This window comes from Nomascus leucogenys, unplaced genomic scaffold, assembly GCF_006542625.1.
Source record: "Nomascus leucogenys isolate Asia unplaced genomic scaffold, Asia_NLE_v1 Super-Scaffold_258, whole genome shotgun sequence".
In the NCBI taxonomy this organism is placed as follows: domain Eukaryota; kingdom Metazoa; phylum Chordata; class Mammalia; order Primates; family Hylobatidae; genus Nomascus; species Nomascus leucogenys.
In genome coordinates this window covers 3,508,393-3,527,531 of record NW_022095769.1, presented here as the reverse complement: position 1 = coordinate 3,527,531, position 19,139 = coordinate 3,508,393, and the positions used below count along the sequence as shown (strand labels likewise).

Below are 19,139 nucleotides of genomic sequence, written 5' to 3'. Positions count from 1 at the left end.
CGCCATTCTCCTGCCTCAGCCTCCCAAGTAGCTGAGACTATAGGCGCCCGCCACCACGCCCGGCTAATTTTTTGTATTTTTAGTAGAGACGGGGTTTCACCGTGTTAGCCAGAATGGTCTCGATCTCCTGACCTCAGGTGATCCAACCGCCTTGGCCTCCCAAAGTGCTGGGATTACAGGCTTGAGCCACTGAGCCTGGCCCTGTGAGAGAGTAAATTTCTATTGTTTTAAGCCACCCAGTTTGTGGTGATTTGTTACAGCAGCCCCAGGAAACGAGACACCTTGTTTCTAGTAAGGTTGGACATCTTTTCATACATTTATTGGTCATGCTCTCTGAAATGATCTTTCCTTCCTTCTTCCCTTCCTTCCTTCCTCTCTCTCTCTCTCTCTTTTTCTCTTTTTTTTTTTTTTTTGTGTGTCAGGGTCTCACTATGTTGCCCAGCCTGGTTTCAACTCCTGGACTCAAGTGATCCTCCTTCCTCAACCTCCCAAAATGCTGGGATTACAGGTGTAAGCTACCATGCCCAGCCAAAATTATCATTTTTTTCAATGTAGAAAAATTTCTCCATCTCATCATATGAGAGTTGTCTTTCTAGAATCCACTGACTTAAAAAAAAAATCAATGCATTTATGGATCCCTGGTACCTTTGCATAATTCTATTTTATTTATTTATTTATTATTTTTATAGACAGGATCTCCCTCCGTCACCCAGGCTGGAATACAGTTGCACAGTCATAGCTCACTGCAGCCTCAAACTCCTTGGCTCAAGTGATCTTCCCACCTTTGCATAATTCTACAGCTTTCCAGGGACCTGCTTGCCCATTGGTTGGGAATCCTAACCTACGGAATTAAATTTCAACCCTTTATAATGGACCTGAAGTTTCTTCAAGATCTCCCTTTGCCTGTCTCTTCAACCTAATTTCTCTCCATTCTCCCCATAAACATCCATGCTCCCATAATAAACTTCTTCCTTCTGGAACAGCCATTCTCTCACCTCTGGGCTTTGTCCTTGCTTTTCCCTTTTCCCAGAATGACACCTGTCACCTTGCTTCCTCTTTTCTCTCCTCTCCATTCTATTACAATTCATGCCATCTTGCAAGACTCAGCTCAAATGTTACTTCTCCTAAGAGCCTGCTCTGGTGGTGTTCTGTCCTTCTCCTTTGCCTTTTCCCATGCTGAGTTGGGTACTCTGTCTCCTTCTTTCTGTTCCCTTAGCACTCTGAGCATCTCTGAGTGGACCTCTTATTTGCTTTTTTTTTTTTTTTGAGACTGAGTCTTGCTCTGTTGCCCAGGCTGAGTGCAGTGGTACGACCTCGGCTCACTGCAACCTCTGCCTCCTGGGTTCAAGTGATTCTTGTGCCTCAGCCTCCCAAGTAGCTGGGACTACAGGCAGGCACCACCACACCCAGTTAATTTTCTGTGTTTTCATATTTTTAGTAGAGATGGGATTTTGCCATGTTGGCCAGGCTGGTCTCAAACTCTTGACCTCAGGTGATCTGCCTGCCTTGGCTTCCCAAAGTGCTGGGATTACAGGTGCCTCTTATTTGCTTTGTATAGATTTTTTTGAGCACCTTCTATGCGTGAGCACAGTACTCTCACACTCTGTGACGACACACTCTGGAGATGCCGTCATGGGATTTGGAAAGTGGCGGGCCTCTCACTCAACATACTGCTACTTCCTTTGAGGCCTAGGACTGTGTCTTCGTGATAAGGTGCTCAGGGTGCATAAAGTTGAACTCCATTGGAAAAGAGGTGAATGGATGGGTGGTTTGGTAGTATCCTTGGTTTCCCTTCTCTTAGCAAATTAGATTCCCACCCCCTTCCATGATAAGCATAGTGAAATAGTGAAATACAGTGGCATCCTTACAAGATGATACACAGGACCCATTTCATGAAGCCACCCAGGGAGTTCTTTTTCCCCAGAAGACTAACAAAGGTGGAGGGATGAGGTGGCCAGGAGGGCATGAGTGGCCAGGGTTAAGTGTGCTTAACAAGTCTGCTTTGGCTTCCCAGCCCACAGGTACTTGCAGACTAGGTGGGGAGACAGACTGAAAAAAGCAACATGCCAGGCATGGTGGCTCACACCTGTAATCCCAACACTTTGGGAGGCCAAAGTGGGCGGATCACGAGGTCAAGAGTTCAAGACCACCCTGGCCAACATGGTGAAACCCCATCTCTACTGAAAATACAAAAATTAGCCAGGCATGGTGGTGCGTACCTGTAATCCCAGCTACTTGGGAGGCTGAGGTAGGAGAATCGCTTGAACCCGAGAGGAGGAGGTTGCAGTGAGCTGAGATCGCGCCACTGCACTCCAGCCTGGGTGACAGAGTGAGACTCTGTCTCAAAAAAAAAAAAAAGAAAGAAAGAAAGAAAGAAAGAAAAAAGCAACACAGTGGTTACACTCCAGGCAGCAAGAGGCCCAAGGCTGCTATGTTTCCAGAGCTTCCAGCCTAGCAGGCAGATACACCACACACACACAGGCACACACACCACACCCAATAGTCAGTGTGGCTGTGAGCAAACACACAGACCATAAAGTAATAAAAATATAGCAGATAAAATAAATGAGTTATTTGAATATCAAAAGTAAGCCTTCTTTTTATGGATATTGCAGGAGGATAAGTAATGGGCTCCCTTTCCCAGAATGGGGTGTGGTAAGAATGAACTTTGGAAAGGGGCAGGGCCTGCAGGGGTGGGAGTTCTAAGCTTCTGGCACAACAACTGGGGAGAAAACAGGAATCAGGCCCAAGGGAGGAAGAGACCTGAAGCTGTTCTGGCTGAGCCAAAGGGGCAGGCAGGGGTGCAGGAGAAGCAAAGGCACATCACACAAAGAAGAATGTAGGCTGGGTAGCCCAACAGGCCTGGGTTTGAATTCCAGCCCCACCAACTACCCACTGTATGATTTTCCTTTTTTTTTTTTTTTTTTTGAGTCTTTCTCTGTTTCCTAGTCTGGAGTGCAGTGGCACAATCTTGGCTTATTGCAACCTCTGCCTCCCAGGTTCAAGGGATTCTCCTGCCTCAGCCTCCCGCGTAGCAGAGATTACAGGCATGAGCCACCACGCCCAGCTAATTTTGTATTTTTAGTAGATGGGGTTTCACCATGTTGGCCAGGCTGGTCTCAAACTTCTGACCTCAGGTGATCCACCCTCCTTGGCCTCCCAACGTGTTGAGTTAGATGCGTGAGCCACTGCACCCAGCCCACTGTATGATCTGTACGATTTTCTTTCCCTTTTTTTTTTTCTTTTTGAGATCGAGTCTTGCTCTGTCATCCAGGCTGAAGTGCAGTGGCGCGATCTCGGCTCACTGCAACCTCCGCCTCCTGGGTTCAAGTGATTCTCCTGCCTCAGCCTCCTGAGTAGCTGGGACTACAGGCACGTGCCACCACACCCAGCTAATTTTTTGTGTTTTTAGTAGAGATGGGGTTTCACCGTGTTAGCCAGGATGGTCTCGATGTCCTGACCTTGTGATCCACCCTCCTCGGCCTCCTAAAGTGTTGAGATTACAGACGTGAGCCACTGCACCTGGCCCACTGGATGATTTTCAACATGTTACGTAATTAATCTTTGGCTTCCTTGCCTTTAAAATCTGGTTAATGATGGTACCCACATTATAAGGTTGTTAGAAGAATCAAATTAGATAAGGCTTGTAAAACATTTAGATCTACACTGGCACGTGGGCATGTTTATCACGTAATAAGCAAGCTAACAACAACAATAATGGATGGCAAGGCAGGCTGCCTACACGGTGCCTTGGGGCTCTGTGCTTCCTTGTCCAAAGCTGGCACAGCCCTGGTATATCCTCCTCACCTCTCTACATGTGCTGCCCCTCTCCCAGGGTCCCATCTGCTAAATCAGCAGAAAACTGAGAGATTCCTGGTCAGAAACCTACCATACCTCTCTCTGCCTCCTTCTAGCTGCTGAGAGCCCTGATGACTAAAGTCTCCTGAAGGAGATAGAGTCGATGCCCTGGATGCCAGACAAATTATGTGCTTATATGCCCACAGGCCCTGAAGTTCCCTGTGGCCTTGGAAAAGTGCAGAAACCCACCAAAGGCCCATGCTCTTACACTCTTTGGGAACACAGAAGCATGTGCCTTTGGCAGGCTCTCCCCCAGAGCCTCTGCAGTCAGCAGAGGCAGCTTCTCTCCCAGAGCCTCTGGCTTTGGAACAGCCTCCCTGGAGTCAGTAGCTGGGTAGAACTGTTCTCAAACATCCTTCTGCTCCCCGTGAGTCACCTTGGGGAGCTGTGGGTGGGGCTGAAGTTCTGGTGGTCCCTGCTTCCGTCAACTCACCTGGGCTGGGTCTTCCAGACCCACCCTGTCCTGTTCTGCCCAGCCTGTTGGTTCAAGGAAGAGAGATAGATACACCTTGAGGGCAGGGCAGTGCCTTGCTTCTTGAGATGTCCCAGAGAGCCCCGAGCACATAGTTGGGGCCCAGTTAAGTGTGTGTTTAATCATGGAGGAGCCTGAGCAATTCCTACAGCCTGAGTCAGGCTGACTCAGATGGGAGCCAAATTCCCATGAAAGATCCCTGAAAAGGCCCTTAGTTCAGCCCTATGAGCCATTTTCAGAGCAGTTTTTCAATCTGTTCTATAATAATAATGATCATATATGACATATATATATATATATTTTTTGAGATGGAGTCTCACTCTGTTGCCCAGGCTGGAGTGCAGTGGCGCAATCTCCGCTCACTGCAACCTCCGCCTCCCAGGTTCAAGTGATTCTTCCGCCGCAGCCTCCCGAGTAGCTGAGTAGCTGGGACTACAGGCATGCACCACTACGCCAGGATGGTTTTTGTTTTTGTTTGTTTTTTGTTTGTTTTTGTTTTGTTTTTGAGATGGAGTCTCACTCTGTCGCCCAGGCTGGAGTGCGGTGGCGCAATATCGGCTCACTGCAACCTCCACCTCCCGGGTTCAAGCAGTTCTCCGGCCTCAGCTTCCTGAGTAGCTGGATTACAAGCGTACGCCACCACACCCAGCTAATTTTTGTATTTTTAGTAGAGACTGGGTTTCACCATGTTGATCAGGTTGGTCTCAAACTCCTGACCTCGTGATCCACCGGCCTCAGCCTCCCAAAGTGCTGAGATTACAGGCGTGAGCCACCGTGCCCGGCGTGTTTTTTGTTTTTTTCAGAGATGAGATTTCACCATGTTGATCAGGCTGGTGTCAAATTCCTGACCTTAGGTGATCTGCCTGTCTCAGCCTCCCAAAAGTGCTGGGATTACAGGCGTGAGCCACCGCGCCCGGCCCATATATGATATTTCATATAGGGAGAGTTTACAAAGCATGAGAAATATATCCACAGTATGTTGTAAACTGTCATGAGTTACTAGTGTGTTTATTTAAGCCTCTAAACAGAAATACCCTGAGACAGGATAGCTGTTATCTCCATGTGGGGAAACTGTGGCTATCAGATAGATTATAGAAATGGTCCAAGACCTCACTGGGCAGAATCTAGGTCTTCCCGCTGCTCTATCACATTATGCACTTCAATAAAAAATTGGCTAAGCCTCAAGTGTTGTGCTGTGGTGAGCAGGAGCTGGGGAAGGAATATTTAGAAATGGCATACCCAGGGCCGGGAGCGGTGGCTCACGCCTGTAATCCCAGCACTTTAGGAGGCCAACGCGGGCGGATCACGAGGTCAGGAGATCGAGACCATCCTGGCTAACACGGTGAGACCCCGTCTCTACTAAAAATACGAAAAAATTAGCCGGGCGTGGTGGCGGGCGCCTGTAGTCCCAGCTACTTGGGAGGCTGAGGCAGGAGAATAGCGTGAACCCGGGATGCAGAGCTTGCAGTGAGCTGAGATCGCGTCACCTGCACTCCAGCCCGGGCGACAGAGCGCGACTCCGTTTCAAAAAAAAAAAAAAGAAAGAAAGAAATGGCATACCCAGCCCTGTGAGATCCTAGGGGATCTGGCCTCAGCCTACCCTCCCTCCTTACTCTACCCACTTCTTGGCCAATCTCAGACTCTCCCTTAGCTTCAGCCACCACTCGGACCACAGATTAGCCAGCTCGTGACTCTCCAAGCTGTATCTCCAGCCCCGACAACTCCCTTGAACTCCAAAATTATAGACCCAAGTGCCTTCTGCACACTTTCCATCTGGGGGTCTCCCAGCATTGCCATACTAGGTTCAAAGCTAGACTCCCTCCTCCCCGACACCTGCTCAGCATCCTGCATCCCTGTCTCAGGTGTGGTTCCCACCTAATCACCTAGGGGTCATCCTTAGTGTCTTTCTCCTCCACCCAAACAGCCAATCAATTGTCAAGTCCTATCCATTTTCCTCCTAAATATTCCTCAGATCCAGCCCTTCCCCTTCCTCCTCATATCTTGTGTCCCAGCTCAGGCTATAATCCCTGGATAACAACCTCCTTCCAGCCTCCTTGTCCCCAGTCTTATCTCCCATGCATCATCATCCCAGCAGCCTATCTGTACAGGTTCCTCCCTGCCTCAAACCCCTTCTGTGATTCCTCTGTCTGAAGGGATGAAGTCCAGGTTCCTTAATGAGGCTCCCTTTGATATGACCTTTCCACCCTTACAGCCTCTCCTCTAGCCACTCGCTGCCTCAAACCATCTACTGCACAGAGGTTGGCCTGCCCGTGGAGCCGACTTCATCTTGAAATTCTTCATCATTTTGTGACAAGCAGCCATGCATTTCCATTTTGCACTGGACCTCACAAATTACGTTGCCCGTCCTGCCTGCCTGTTGCTTGCACTTCTCTTGCAGTTTGTGCCACCTAAGCTTTGTCTGTGTAGTCTCCTCCACCTAAAACTCCTCTTCCCACATCACCCAGCTATCTTCAGCTCTTCGTTTAGACTCAATGTAGGTGTTCTCTTTGGGACGTCTCACCGACTCTCCTCCCTCCCCTTCCCTGCCCTAATCGCCCAACACGTTGCAGGTGCTCAACCATGTCTATTAGAGAAACTGAATGAGAAGGCAAGGCATGACAAGTGCCACAAGAGACCTGCACACTGCTCTGGATGGTAAAGTGACGCAAGGAGGGAAGAAGGTATTTGCAACGGCCTCCCAGATCGGCGCTAGGACCCCGCCAGCAGACGCCTCAATCTGCGTGGAGAGGACCCAGTGCCCGCCAGGGGAAGCGGCAGCCAGGCTGGGCTCTCGGGCGCCGCCTGTCGCAATCGCACGGCCGCTGCAGCGCACCCCCTCCCGTCCCCTGCCCTGAGCCCGCCTCGCGTCTCCGATTGGCTGTCTCCATTCTCCCGCCCCTCCCGAGCTCAGCCATTCGGAGCCTTGGGGTGGGCGGGGCTTGAGGCCTGAGTGGGGCGTAAACCCTGATTGGCTGTACGGAAGGCGGCGACGTGGCCGAAGAAGGCCCGTTTGTGTCTAAACGGAGGGTCGGCCACAACGCCACTGGATTGGTGGTAGGGCGGGGCGGGCTAGAGTCTCCAGCCTGAAGCGGAAGTGGAGGAAAGATGGAGGTGTGGGGACAGGAGCTGGGTGTGCTGGGGACTGGCCGCGGACCCCTAACCTATGTCCCCGGTCTCCCTCCGGGAGTGGCTCAACCCAGCCCATCGCTCTGGCCCCGTTCTGGCTCTGCAGGGTGGTGGTTGGGACCGTGAAATGAGCGCGCGAGTGGCACGTCCTCTCTCCGCGCTCACGCCCCCCTCCTCACCGTGTTTCCCGTCAGGACCATCAGCACGTGCCCATCGACATCCAGACCAGCAAGCTGCTCGGTAGGAGGGGGCGCCACCGCGCAGCTGGCTGTCGGGGGGAGGCCCGTTCGTTGCCCCCAGTGTCCAACAGCCGGGAGCTCTAACGCCTGAAAGCCTGGGACGAGATGCTGACCACTGACCTCGTTCTATGCCCCATCTGTGGCCAGACCTGCTTCCCTGATAGCAGTGGGAAGGAACTATATGTAGAGTCTGTATATGTTATCTTATCATTCAGGGACAGGATAAATGACTCGCTTTAAAAACAGTCAACCACGGCCGGGCGCGGTGGCTCATGCCTGTAATTCCAGCACTTTGGGAGGCCGAGGCGGGTGAATCACCTGAGGTCGGGAGTTCGAGACCAGCCTGACCAACATGGAGAAACCTTGTCTCCATGTCTCCATGACTAAAAATACAAATAAAATAAAATAAAATAAAAAGTAGCCGGGCGTGGTAGCACATGCCTGTAATCCCAGCTACTCGGGAGGCTGAGGTGGGAGAATCACTCGAACCCGGGAGGCAGAGGTTGCAGTGAGCCGAGATCTCACCATTGCACTCCAGCCTGGGCAACAAGAGTGAAACTCCATCTCAAAAAGAAGACAAAAAACAGTCAACCACTAAGTGGCACATCTGAATTGGAACTTAAGTCTCTCTGACCCAGTGTCCATGCCTTTTGCATTATGCCAGGAAAAAAAAAAAAAAAACCTCATTTAAAAAGCTTCCACCTCCCCCTTGATTTCAAGAGGAAGAGGGACCTAAGACCCAGTTGCAAATGAAGACCTTTCAGTGTCCAGGCCATCTCCAGGTTGTCTGGGGCCTACATACCTCCTCCCCAGTTCATAGTCAGGGAAGGCCTCTTCATTTGATCACACAGCTCCTGGCATTTTAAAATGCTTATTGGATTCATGGATTTGATGCGAGTCTTGTCCTTAAGATGGTGTCTGTTTGACTACCACAGTCCATTGCTTCTAGTTCTGTGACATCAACAGAATTTTTCTTTCTGAAAACTTTATAGGAATATAGCAGAGGGAGTATAACTGATACTAGTGTGGGACCCTAGCGTTTGACTGGTTGGCAGAGTTCAAGTTCTGAATTCACCACTCTGTAGGGCCATTTAGTCAGTCCTGCTTGGTGGCCACAAGGGGAGCTTCTTTAGCTTCCCTTCAGATTTGTACTGGCCCTTCAGCCCATGTGCAGTCTTGGTGTGTGAGCTTGTTCTTGGTCATGAAAAGGACCAATAAAATGACCACCATTCATTGAGGTTTTTTTGTGTAGCAGGTGCTGTTTTAGGCACTTGACATGATAAAAATGATCACTATGATTTTTTGAGTCCTCGCCATGTCTCAGGCACACTGTTCAGTGTTTTACCTGCATTCCCTTTTCTAGTCAGTGTCTTACTATTCCCCATTTTACATGTGGGAAAACTGAGGCACAGAATGGTAGACTTGCTCAAGAAACTTGATGGCAAGAACCCAAGACCATCTGACCACAAAGCTCAGCTCTTAGCTCTCACTGAGGAAATATGCATGGCTCTGAAGCCACAAATCTGGTCCCAGACTTTGAGAGGTCAGTCCCATTGGTATTCACATGTACAGGGTGGTACTTCACTGTTCACAATAGAGTCATGTTATCTAGTCCTTAGGGCGCTGTAGGTATTAGGGGCTTTGCAGCTGTTCATTCTTCCGGTACTTGGCATAACCATCTTGTATTTTCCATTGTCATGGTTAATCCCAGCCCTGAGGAAATGGAAGCTGAGCAGCATCCTCTGTCAGGAAGAAAGATATAATTACCCATAGAAGCAAAAATATTATGGGGAATCGAGAATGGTCAAAAGTGGCACTTTCATGTCAGGACCAATTTAAACTTTTTGTTATCCCTGTGTTGAGGCAATTGCTCTATAAAAATCACACTGCTAATGAAGTCAGATTGTCAGAGCCTGGTTTAGCCGCACGCATCTCTTTGGGCTTGTCTTTATTCCCATCTTCCCATGACCCCCATACTTTAATCAATGTAAAGACAACTTTTAGACTAATTTCAGTGTATTTCACTCGAATTAGTGATGGAATTTTGGTGATGTGAATGGGAATGCTCTAATTTGGGTGCTTCTCATGTAGATTGGCTGGTGGACAGAAGGCACTGCAGCCTGAAATGGCAGAGTCTGGTGCTGACGATCCGCGAGAAGATCAATGCTGCCATCCAGGACATGCCAGAGAGCGAAGAGATCGCCCAGCTGCTGTCTGGGTCCTGTGAGTGCTTAGGGGCTGTCACTGGAGTCCCCTCTTTGCTGAAGTAGGATGTATCAGCTGAGCTACTCTCTTGTTATTTAGCCACCAGGGCTGGCCTTTAGAGAGGGAGCGATTTTTATTTGAGGTATAGATGCTGGCTTCTTCCGCTATGAAATGATGAAGGGAAAAGCTACACACTAAAGTTACTGGCAGTATATTATACATGAATCAGCCCCCTGCAGTGCCCAGAGTAGGTGAGGAAGATATTTTAGTTCTCAAAATCCTGTCTCTTGCTTTGTAGACATTCACTACTTTCACTGCTTAAGAATCCTGGACCTTCTCAAAGGCACAGAGGCCTCCACGAAAAATATTTTTGGCCGATACTCTTCACAGCGAATGAAGGCAAGTGTGGGTCAAGGGCTGGTAGTATGTGGCTGGGGACATCCAGTCCGAGGAGCCATAGCCTCTGTGGTCTCTCTGAGGCTCCAGTGGGGATGCCTACATAGAATATTTCCTGAACTTTCGCTCTGTCTTTATAGTTTGTTCCAAAAGTAGATCCTCTCCCTGAGTTTAATTTTCAAACCCACTGCTTTAGGGATTGCCTGCACTCTTAAAGTGGGTGGTCCAGCCAGCAGAGTTGAAAGAAGGACAAAGAGTTTGTGTTTGATGTGATGTGAAGGCTGGGAGAACTTTGCCTGTTTAGGGATTGAGCTGGGATGTGGCTGTTGAGTGCTTTTCTGGCTTAACATCATCTTTCTGTTCTTACTCAGGATTGGCAGGAGATTATAGCCCTGTATGAGAAGGACAACACCTACTTAGGTAAAGAGGCCCAGCCTGGGAGCCCTGGTATCCATGGGGAAACCCACTCTCAGAGTTCTGAGATACCAGGCTTATAAGAGGCACAGTCTGTGAGTGGGAAGAGACTGGAGTGTAGATGTTGCCTATTTGTAGGTGGTAAAATCAATTGTTTTTGATGGAATTGATTTTCCCTGGGTGGAGTGCTGGGGGAAGGAGGAGGTTCAGGCCGGTAGTGGGCATTCACCGTGCCTCAGCGAGCAGGTGTGTGTGGATCCTCCACCACTCACCTCTTGGTTAGCGGGAGTGTGCTGTCCCCACCCTCACCCCCGTGCCCCCATTCTATACAAGGCAGAAGAGGGACGGGTTTTCCTGGGAGTGAATATCAAGTGCCTGAGAGAGAGCAACTAAAGGACTAACTGTGTTTGGGTTGGGTTTAGTATAAATAATAATAATGGCTAATATTTACTGAGCATCTACTAAATGCAAGGAATTGTGCTTGGTGTGTCATGTGGATTCTCTCTTGCATCTTCAGGATAAATGTTATTGTCGCTGTTTTACAGATGAGGGTTGGATTAGAGGGGTTAAATAACTTGTCTTAGGCTCCACAGCTGGGAACAAGTGGGGCTGGGAAGCTGACTTCATGCTCTTCACCACCACAAAGGGTGTGTGTGCATCTTGGGGCATGCCTGCCTCATGTGAGGGTGTCCTGGGCTGAATTTCCTGGGCCCTTCTCAGTGGAACTCTCTAGCCTCCTGGTTCGGAATGTCAACTATGAGATCCCCTCACTGAAGAAGCAGATTGCCAAGTGCCAGCAGCTGCAGCAAGAATACAGCCGCAAGGAGGAGGAGTGCCAGGCAGGGGCTGCCGAGATGCGGGAGCAGTTCTACCAGTCCTGCAAGCAGTATGGCATCACGGTGAGCGGCGGCAGCCTCTTCGCAGCCAGAGGACACCTGGACCCCTGCTTGTCTTCCTCTGACCCCATCTGACCCCTCAGCCTGGCTGCGCCCCCTTTGGGCCAGTGTCTTACTTTTCTTTGGTCTTTGAATGTTTTCTTCAATCTGTTGGACTCCACCTCTCACCACTTCTGTCTCACTCCCCCTCTTCTCCCCTCTCTAGGGTGAAAATGTCCGAGGAGAACTGCTGGCCCTGGTGAAGGACCTGCCAAGTCAGCTGGCTGAGATTGGGGCAGCGGCTCAGCAGTCCCTGGGGGAAGCCATCGACGTGTACCAGGCGTCTGTGGGGTTTGTGTGTGAGAGGTAAAGAGGCCTCAGCTTCTCCTGGTGGGGGTGCTTTGCCTGTGTTCCCCAGCTCATGTCCCTTCTCCACTTGTCTTGTTCCCATATAACATTTGAACTCTTTTTACACACCTGAACCTGTGGGGGCCTTGCCCATTTGACCATGTGGCCCAGGCCAAAGCCCAGTGTTGGCCTCATGCATGGTTGGCAGGAGAGTCAGTTGTGTGCTCTGTTGAAGCCCCACAGAGCAGGTGTTGCCAATGCTGCGGTTTGTGCAGAAGCGGGGAAACTCAACGGTGTACGAGTGGAGGACAGGGACAGAACCCTCTGTGGTGGAGCGACCCCACCTCGAGGAGCTTCCTGAGCAGGTGGCAGAAGACGCGGTAAGATGGGCCTTGTGATGAGCTGTGGAAGCGGAGTGGGAGCTGGTTGTCCCCTCCCCACCCCCAACAGCCCAACCCAAGACCCAGAGGGAAGAAAGGGGGATTTCTGTGAGAGTGACTGTAGGTAGAAGGGCCCAGGAGGCCCTACTCCTTTATTTTTCTGAGTATAGGTGAGTGAGTGCCACAGAGGCTTTGCAAGGTGCTTTGCTTTGAACTCGGAACCTCCATCATGTGAGCTCTCTGAAGATGGGCTTTCTTTGGGGGAGCTTAGAGGCCACTGCATTTGAACAGTGTGCTCTCTACAGAAGCAGCTGAGGCCTGTGGGAAGGCAGCCCCACCCTCCTTTTTAAATTAATTTATTTTTGAGACTGGGCCTTGCTCTATTGCCCAGGCTGGAGTGCGGTGGCATGATCTCAGCTGACTGCAACCTGTGCCTGTCAGCCTCAAGCGATCCTGCCAAGTCAGCCTCCCAGATAGCTGGGATTACAGGTTTGCGCCACCACTCCTACCTAATTTTTTATTAACAGGGTTTTGCCATATTGCCCAGGCTGGTCTCAAACTCCTGGGCTCAAGCAATCCACTATCCTCGGCCTCCCAAAGTACTGGGGTTACAGACATGAGCCACCACGCCTGGCCCTTTTTAAATCCATCTTCCATGAGCTAACACTCTCTTTCCCTTTCCAGATTGACTGGGGCGACTTTGGGGTACAGGCAGTGTCTGAGGGGACTGACTCTGGAATCTCTGCCGAGGCTGCTGGAATCGACTGGGGCATCTTCCCGGAATCAGATTCAAAGGTGAGGAGGCCTTCTCAGTCTGTCTCTCTCTGTTCACTACTCTAACCATAAGAGAAGTGTCATTTATGTCTGTAAAGGCATCACTTGAAGTTCATAGCTCTAAGATCAGGTATAGTCCAAGGGAGGCAGAGTTTCACACGTCACATGTCAGAGTTTTGTTTTGTTTTTTTGAGACAGAGTCTCATTCTGTCTCCCAGGCTGGAGTACAGTGGCGCGATCTTGGCTCACTGCAACTTCTGCCTCCCGGGTTCAAGTGATTCTCCTGCCTCAGCCTCCCAAGTAGCTGGGATTACAGGCGCCCACCACCACACCCCTCTAATTTTTGTATTTGTTTGTTTGTTTGTTTGTTTTTTGAGACAGAGTCTCGCTCTGTCGCCCAGGCTGGAGTGCGGTGGCGCCATCTTGGCTCACTGCAAGCTCTGCCTCCTGGGTTCACGCCATTCTCCTGCCTCAGCCTCCTGAGTAGCTGGGACTACAGGCACCTGCCACCACGCCCGGCTAATTGTTTTATATTTTTAGTAGAGACGGGGTTTCACCACGTTAGCCAGGATGGTCTCAATCTCCTGACCTCGTGATCCGCCCGCCTCGGCCTCCCAAAGTGCTGGGATTACAGGCGTGAGCCACTGTGCCCGGCTAATTTTTGTATTTTTAATAGAGACGGGGTTTCACCATGTTGGCCATGCTGGTAACTCCTGATCTCAGGTGATCCACCTGCCTCGGCCTCCCGAGGTGCTGGGATTACAGCCGTGAGCCACTGTGCCCAGCCCATGTCAGAGGTAAATTTTGATGTCCTTTTTCCTGGTGTTTGGTGCAGGGTGTAGGGGTAAAGGCAGGTGGGAACACTACAGAGCAGGGATGATGGGCCATACTGCCATCTTTGCCACCTAAGTCAGGGCTGCAAATCCTTAATAGAGTTGGAATGTGCAGCCATTGACCTCATCAAGGGCTTTGGTTTATTCTGGCTCCTTGGCTCAGGAAAATTCTCCCACCATTGCTGTGGTTCTTTGCTCTCCTTCCAGGACCCTGGAGGTGATGGGATAGACTGGGGAGATGATGCTGTTGCTTTGCAGATCACAGTGCTGGAAGCAGGAACCCAGGGTAAGTGCACCATCCCATGCAGCCCTGGCAAAAGTGGGGTGCTCAAGGGCCCCCACATGTCTAGAAACAGAAAAAAATGCAGCGCTAAGATGAGGCTTCTCTCACATTTAACTGTTTCTCAAAACTTTGATGAGGATGTGAGTTGAGGGGGACCAAGAGAGATTCTTTTTTTTTTGAGACGGAGTTTCACTCTTGTTGACCAGGCTGGAGTGCAATGGCATGATCTCAGCTCACTGCAAACTCTACCTCCTGGGTTCAAGCGATTCTCCTGCCTCAGCCTCCCGAGTAGCTGGGATTACAGGCGTGCACCACCACGCCCAGCTAATTTTATATTTTTTTAGTAGAGACGGGGTTTCTCTATGTTGGTCAGGCTGGTCTCGAACTCTTGACCTCAGGTGATCCACCCACCTCGGCCTCCCAAATGCTGGGATTATAGGCGTGAGCCACCGCGCCTGGTCCGAGAGAGGTTCTTAAAAGTTGAGAGTTTAGAAACTCTCAACTTTTTAGAGATCAAATGTGGGCCAGCTGTTACGGTAGGAGGGCTCTAGGGGGGTCAGGGGGCCCTGGAGTGTGACATGACCCCTGCCCCAACAGCAGAGAAGATGTAGTGGTGTCTGAGCCACTAGAGGGCGGTGCAGGATGAAACTTTACCTCCTGCCGTCCACCAGAGCAGAGAGCCAGCCTTTCTACTCCTCTGAACCCAGCTCTGGTCCTCCTCTCAGGCTGGGGGTTGGAAAGTGGTACCTGATTAGAGCTGACACACTTGAGACAAGGTAGCCTTCCCCTTTGGATTGGAACAAGAAGTGGCTTTAGCACAGTGAGTCTGTCCGTATTAATCCTCCAGGGCTTCTCAAACGTGAGGGTCTTTTCCATCTCCAGTCCTCTGATCCTTTATCACTTCTCTGTCTCTTCCTGGCAGCTCCAGAAGGTGTTGCCAGGGGCCCAGATGCCCTGACACTTCTTGAATACACTGAGACCCGGAATCAGTTCCTTGATGAGCTCATGGAGGTACCATCATCTCTGGAAGATGCAGGGGGAGGTGTGGCACCAGCACAGGTGGCCTCACTCCGGACGCCTGACCTGACCCCTCCTGTTTGTGTGAAGGGTGTGAGTGCTTTCTGTGTCCTACAGCAGGAGCCTCACATATTAGATGCCTTCTATTCATCAGTTACTTACCAGGTACCTCCTAGGCACCTGGCACTATCTTAGGCACCAGAACTTGGGTGGTGAATAAGACAGTCAAAGTCCTTGACCTCATGGAGCTTATATTCTAATGGGGAATGCAGACTGGAAAGAAAATAAATAAAATGTTCAGGATGCTAGATGGCACTAAGTGCCACGGAGAAAAAGATAGCAGGGGAGGATGACGAGGATGTTGGGAAGGGCTATGGTTTTGTATCTGGTGGTCAGGGAAGGCCTTATTGAGAAGGTGACCTGTAATCAAGACTGCAGGCGGTGCAGAGAGAACCATGCAGATGTCTGGCAGAAGGGCTTCCCAGGCAGAGAGAGCAACTGCAGAGGTCCCGAGGTGGGAGCAGGTCTTGCACAGTTGACCAGCAACATGGAGGCTGGTGTGGCTGAGGAGAGAGAGCTGGTGGGGAGTAGAAGAGCTCAGAGATGTAGCGTCTGAACCTTGGTTTGCCTCTGAGTGAACTGGGAAGCTGTTGGAGGTTTCGAGCAGGTTAGGAACATGATCTCATTTGCGTTTAAGCACGATCCCTGTGGCTAAGGTGTTGAGCAGCCCAGCATAAGGAGCCAGCGTTGTAAGGCTGGGAGGACAGGGTTCTGTCTTTGTTAATCTCTATATCTGCTCCCTTCCCAGTAGCCTGCTGGTTCGGAGAGCCTCCTGAAAGTTCTGTCCTCACCCAGTTCTCTCCTCTTTCTGCCCAGAGGCTCCTTCCGGCCTTGAGGGGAGAGGACAAAAGATATGTCAAGTTTTAATGGCAGAATAGGATTGATAAGTTAATATGGCTGGCTCTCATATTCTTTTCAGCCTTGCCTTAATCCGGTGCTTCTCAAACATGTATTTCTGTTCCCTGAATCTCATTCCTCCCATGGAGACAAAATAAATACCTTCCCTGGGCAGAGAGAACCCTTTGAGTCTCTGTATTCTCAGTTATCTGATCCTAGGCTGGGGAGAAAGGACGGAGGTTCAGGGTTAGGCTGAGATAGGAGTTGGGGACTGAAGGGTGACAGTAGTCTCTCCTAGCGCTTACAGTGTTCAGAGGAAATAACCCCTCCTTACCCAGGGTCTAGCCCTCATGTCTCATTTTTGCATTTCGAGTAGTCTGAGGGCTTAGATTCTGAGTTCTTTTCTCAGTTTGAACCAATTTATCTTCTTTTTTTCTTTCTTCCTTTTTTTTAAAAAGAGTTTCTCTGTCGCCCAGTTTGGAGTGCAGTGGAGCAATCATAGCTCACTATAACCTCAAACTCCTGGGCTCAAGTGATCCTCCTGCCTCAGCCTCCTGAGTAGCTGGGACTACAGGCATACACCACCATGTTTGGCTAATTTTAAAAATTTCTGTAGAGACAGGGTCTCACTGTTACCCAGGCTGGTCTTGAACTCCTGGCCTCAAGCGATCCTCGTGCCTCGGCCTCCCACAGTGCTGGAATTGCAAGTGTGAGTCATCATGTACAGCCTGAACCAATCTTTCTTCTGTCCTCAGCTTGAGATCTTCTTAGCCCAGAGAGCAGTGGAGTTGAGTGAGGAGGCAGACGTCCTGTCTGTGAGCCAGTTCCAGCTGGCTCCAGCCATCCTGCAGGGCCAGACCAAAGAGAAGATGGTTACCATGGTGTCAGTGCTGGAAGATCTGATTGGCAAGCTTACCAATCTTCAACTGCAACACCTGTTTATGATCCTGGCCTCACCAAGGTCTGGCTTCCCCTTGATGCAAGGCTCTGCCATCTTGAGCATCTCTGCCTCCTTGTATTCCTCCTCTTGTTCCATAACCCCTTAGACCCCATCCCTGCCTCCTGGCCATTGCCATCCACTGGGGATAGGGGTTTTCTTTGGGGCAAGAGGGAGTGGTTTGATACATACAGGAAGAATCTGCTTGCTTCCTGAGTAGGACAGGGGAACTGGGAGTGGGTTTTCCTTAAAAGGAAAGGGTTTAAGGATGTGAGGGTAAGCGGCCAATTGGGAATTTGGTTTCCTGAGCCTCTCACCTCCCCAGCAGCTGAATGGGAATGCTCAGGATGCACAGCTACCCCAGCACTCACCTGAGTGCCCCGCACAGGTATGTGGACCGAGTGACTGAATTCCTCCAGCAAAAGCTGAAGCAGTCCCAGCTACTGGCTTTGAAGAAAGAGCTGATGGTACAGAAGCAGCAGGAGGCACTTGAGGAGCAGGCGGCTCTGGAGCCTAAGCTGGACCTGCTGCTGGAGAAGACCAAGGAGCTGCAGAAGCTGGTGAGATGGGAAAGGGAGGCCTGCCGGTGGGAGGACTCCCAGTCTCTGCAAAGCGAGGCCCTGAGCACCCCTGCTTCTGCCCACTTGGTATCACTCTTTCAGATTGAAGCGGACATCTCCAAGAGGTACAGTGGGCGCCCTGTGAACCTGATGGGAACCTCTCTGTGACACCCTCCGTGTTCTTGCCTGCCCATCTTCTCAGCTTTTGGGATGAAGATGATAGCCAGGGCTGTTGTTTTGGGACCCTTCAAGGCAAAAGACCAGGCCGACTGGAAGGCAGAAAGCCACAGGAAGGAAGTGGCACCTGATGGTGATCTTGGCACTCTCCATGTTCTCTACAAGAAGCTGTGGTGATTGGCCCTGTGGCCTATCAGGCAAAAACCGCAGCTTCTCCTTCTAGTTAGTATAGTGGACTTAATAAAAGAGGAAAAAACTCTTGCTTCAGTACTGACAGTTCCTTATTATGCTGCTTCTCTGAGCCTGCAGTTGAGGCTTCGCACCTGTTTTCTTGGGGTTCTTGATCCAGGTGGGCTCCCCGGGCCATCAGCTGTCACTGTGGAGCCCCAAGTTGAGGACTTTTCCTCTTTGCTTCTGGTGATAAGGAGGACCCCAGATCTACAAATGGTTCAGCAAGGGGCTCTGGGATGGCTGCGTGTGGGCCCCTTTCCATAACCAGGCCCAGGCCACCCGACTCAGGCCAGAATCCCCGGGGGAGCAGCCAAGCAGCAGCCTTGTTGGAGCCAGCAAAGCTGTATTTTCCTTTTAATCACAGCTTACCTCCAGGCAGAGGGAAAATGCGGTTTGGGGAGGAAGGGTCTGATAAACAAGGTGGAGACAGGAGCTGTCACCTTCCCTGGCTGCCTGTCCACTTCCTGCCCATAACTGCCCACTCTGTGATCGGATAGAGCCCACCCCAGGATAGCAGCCCTCTCCCAAGCCACCTACCCATCCCCATTTCCCAGGAAGGGTAGAGGTTGAGGGTGGCCGGCAATTCGATTTTAATTTCATAGCAGAGCAGTTGATTCATGGCTCTTTGTCGCTGGCGTTGACTCCCGTAATGACTTTCCATCAAAATGAAAAGTGGAGTGACACCACTCATTATTCCTGCTGCTTGTTATCTCAGTTCTGGGGAGGGCCAACCCCTCCCTGCTGCCTTTCAGCTGTCCTGGACAGTGAGTGATGGCGCCTATTAATCACCGACCCCGTGGACTCCAGCGGACACACGCTATCCAAAGGAGAGAGAGATAAGGCAGCATGAACTGCTCGAAGCCGTTCCTATCAATTAATGTCAACCCACTACTTCCCCCCAATCTTTGCCTGGTCACCTCTTTTTGGGGGATCGGGGCTGAAATGAGAAGTCCAGGAATTGGAAAAATATTGGTGTTGAACGTGGAGATAAGACTTCACGGGCTAGCAGGGTATAGAGGAGCTGAGTGGACTGCACTCTGGCCTCAGCGCTCAGGAGGGAGGCTCTTGGCCTAGGGAACTGCCTGCTGCTCTTGGTCCGTCTCCCTCTGGGAGATTG

General features: G+C 50.6%; 1 protein-coding gene across 3 annotated transcripts; it reads left to right on the top strand.

The window, feature by feature from the left end:
• Window positions 1-7,287: 7,287 nt before the first annotated feature.
• On the top strand, window positions 7,288-18,061 carry CDK5RAP3 (CDK5 regulatory subunit associated protein 3). Of its 3 annotated transcripts, XM_030807949.1 has the most exons (15): window positions 7,288-7,441; window positions 7,651-7,696; window positions 9,787-9,918; window positions 10,199-10,299; window positions 10,668-10,716; window positions 11,431-11,609; window positions 11,812-11,951; window positions 12,169-12,313; window positions 12,998-13,108; window positions 14,128-14,206; window positions 15,126-15,214; window positions 16,873-17,078; window positions 17,443-17,614; window positions 17,717-17,739; window positions 17,867-18,061. In XM_030807949.1, the coding sequence occupies exons 1-15, from the start codon at window positions 7,436-7,438 to the stop codon at window positions 18,012-18,014; spliced, it is 1,626 nt and encodes a 541-aa protein (XP_030663809.1). In that variant the 5' UTR covers window positions 7,288-7,435; the 3' UTR covers window positions 18,015-18,061. The 3 variants fall into 3 exon arrangements, with proteins under 3 accessions (XP_030663809.1, XP_030663807.1, XP_030663808.1); XM_030807947.1 differs by having other exon boundaries at window positions 17,717-18,061; XM_030807948.1 differs by having other exon boundaries at window positions 7,344-7,441; window positions 9,787-9,961; window positions 17,717-18,061.
• The last annotated feature ends 1,078 nt before the right edge of the window (window positions 18,062-19,139 follow it).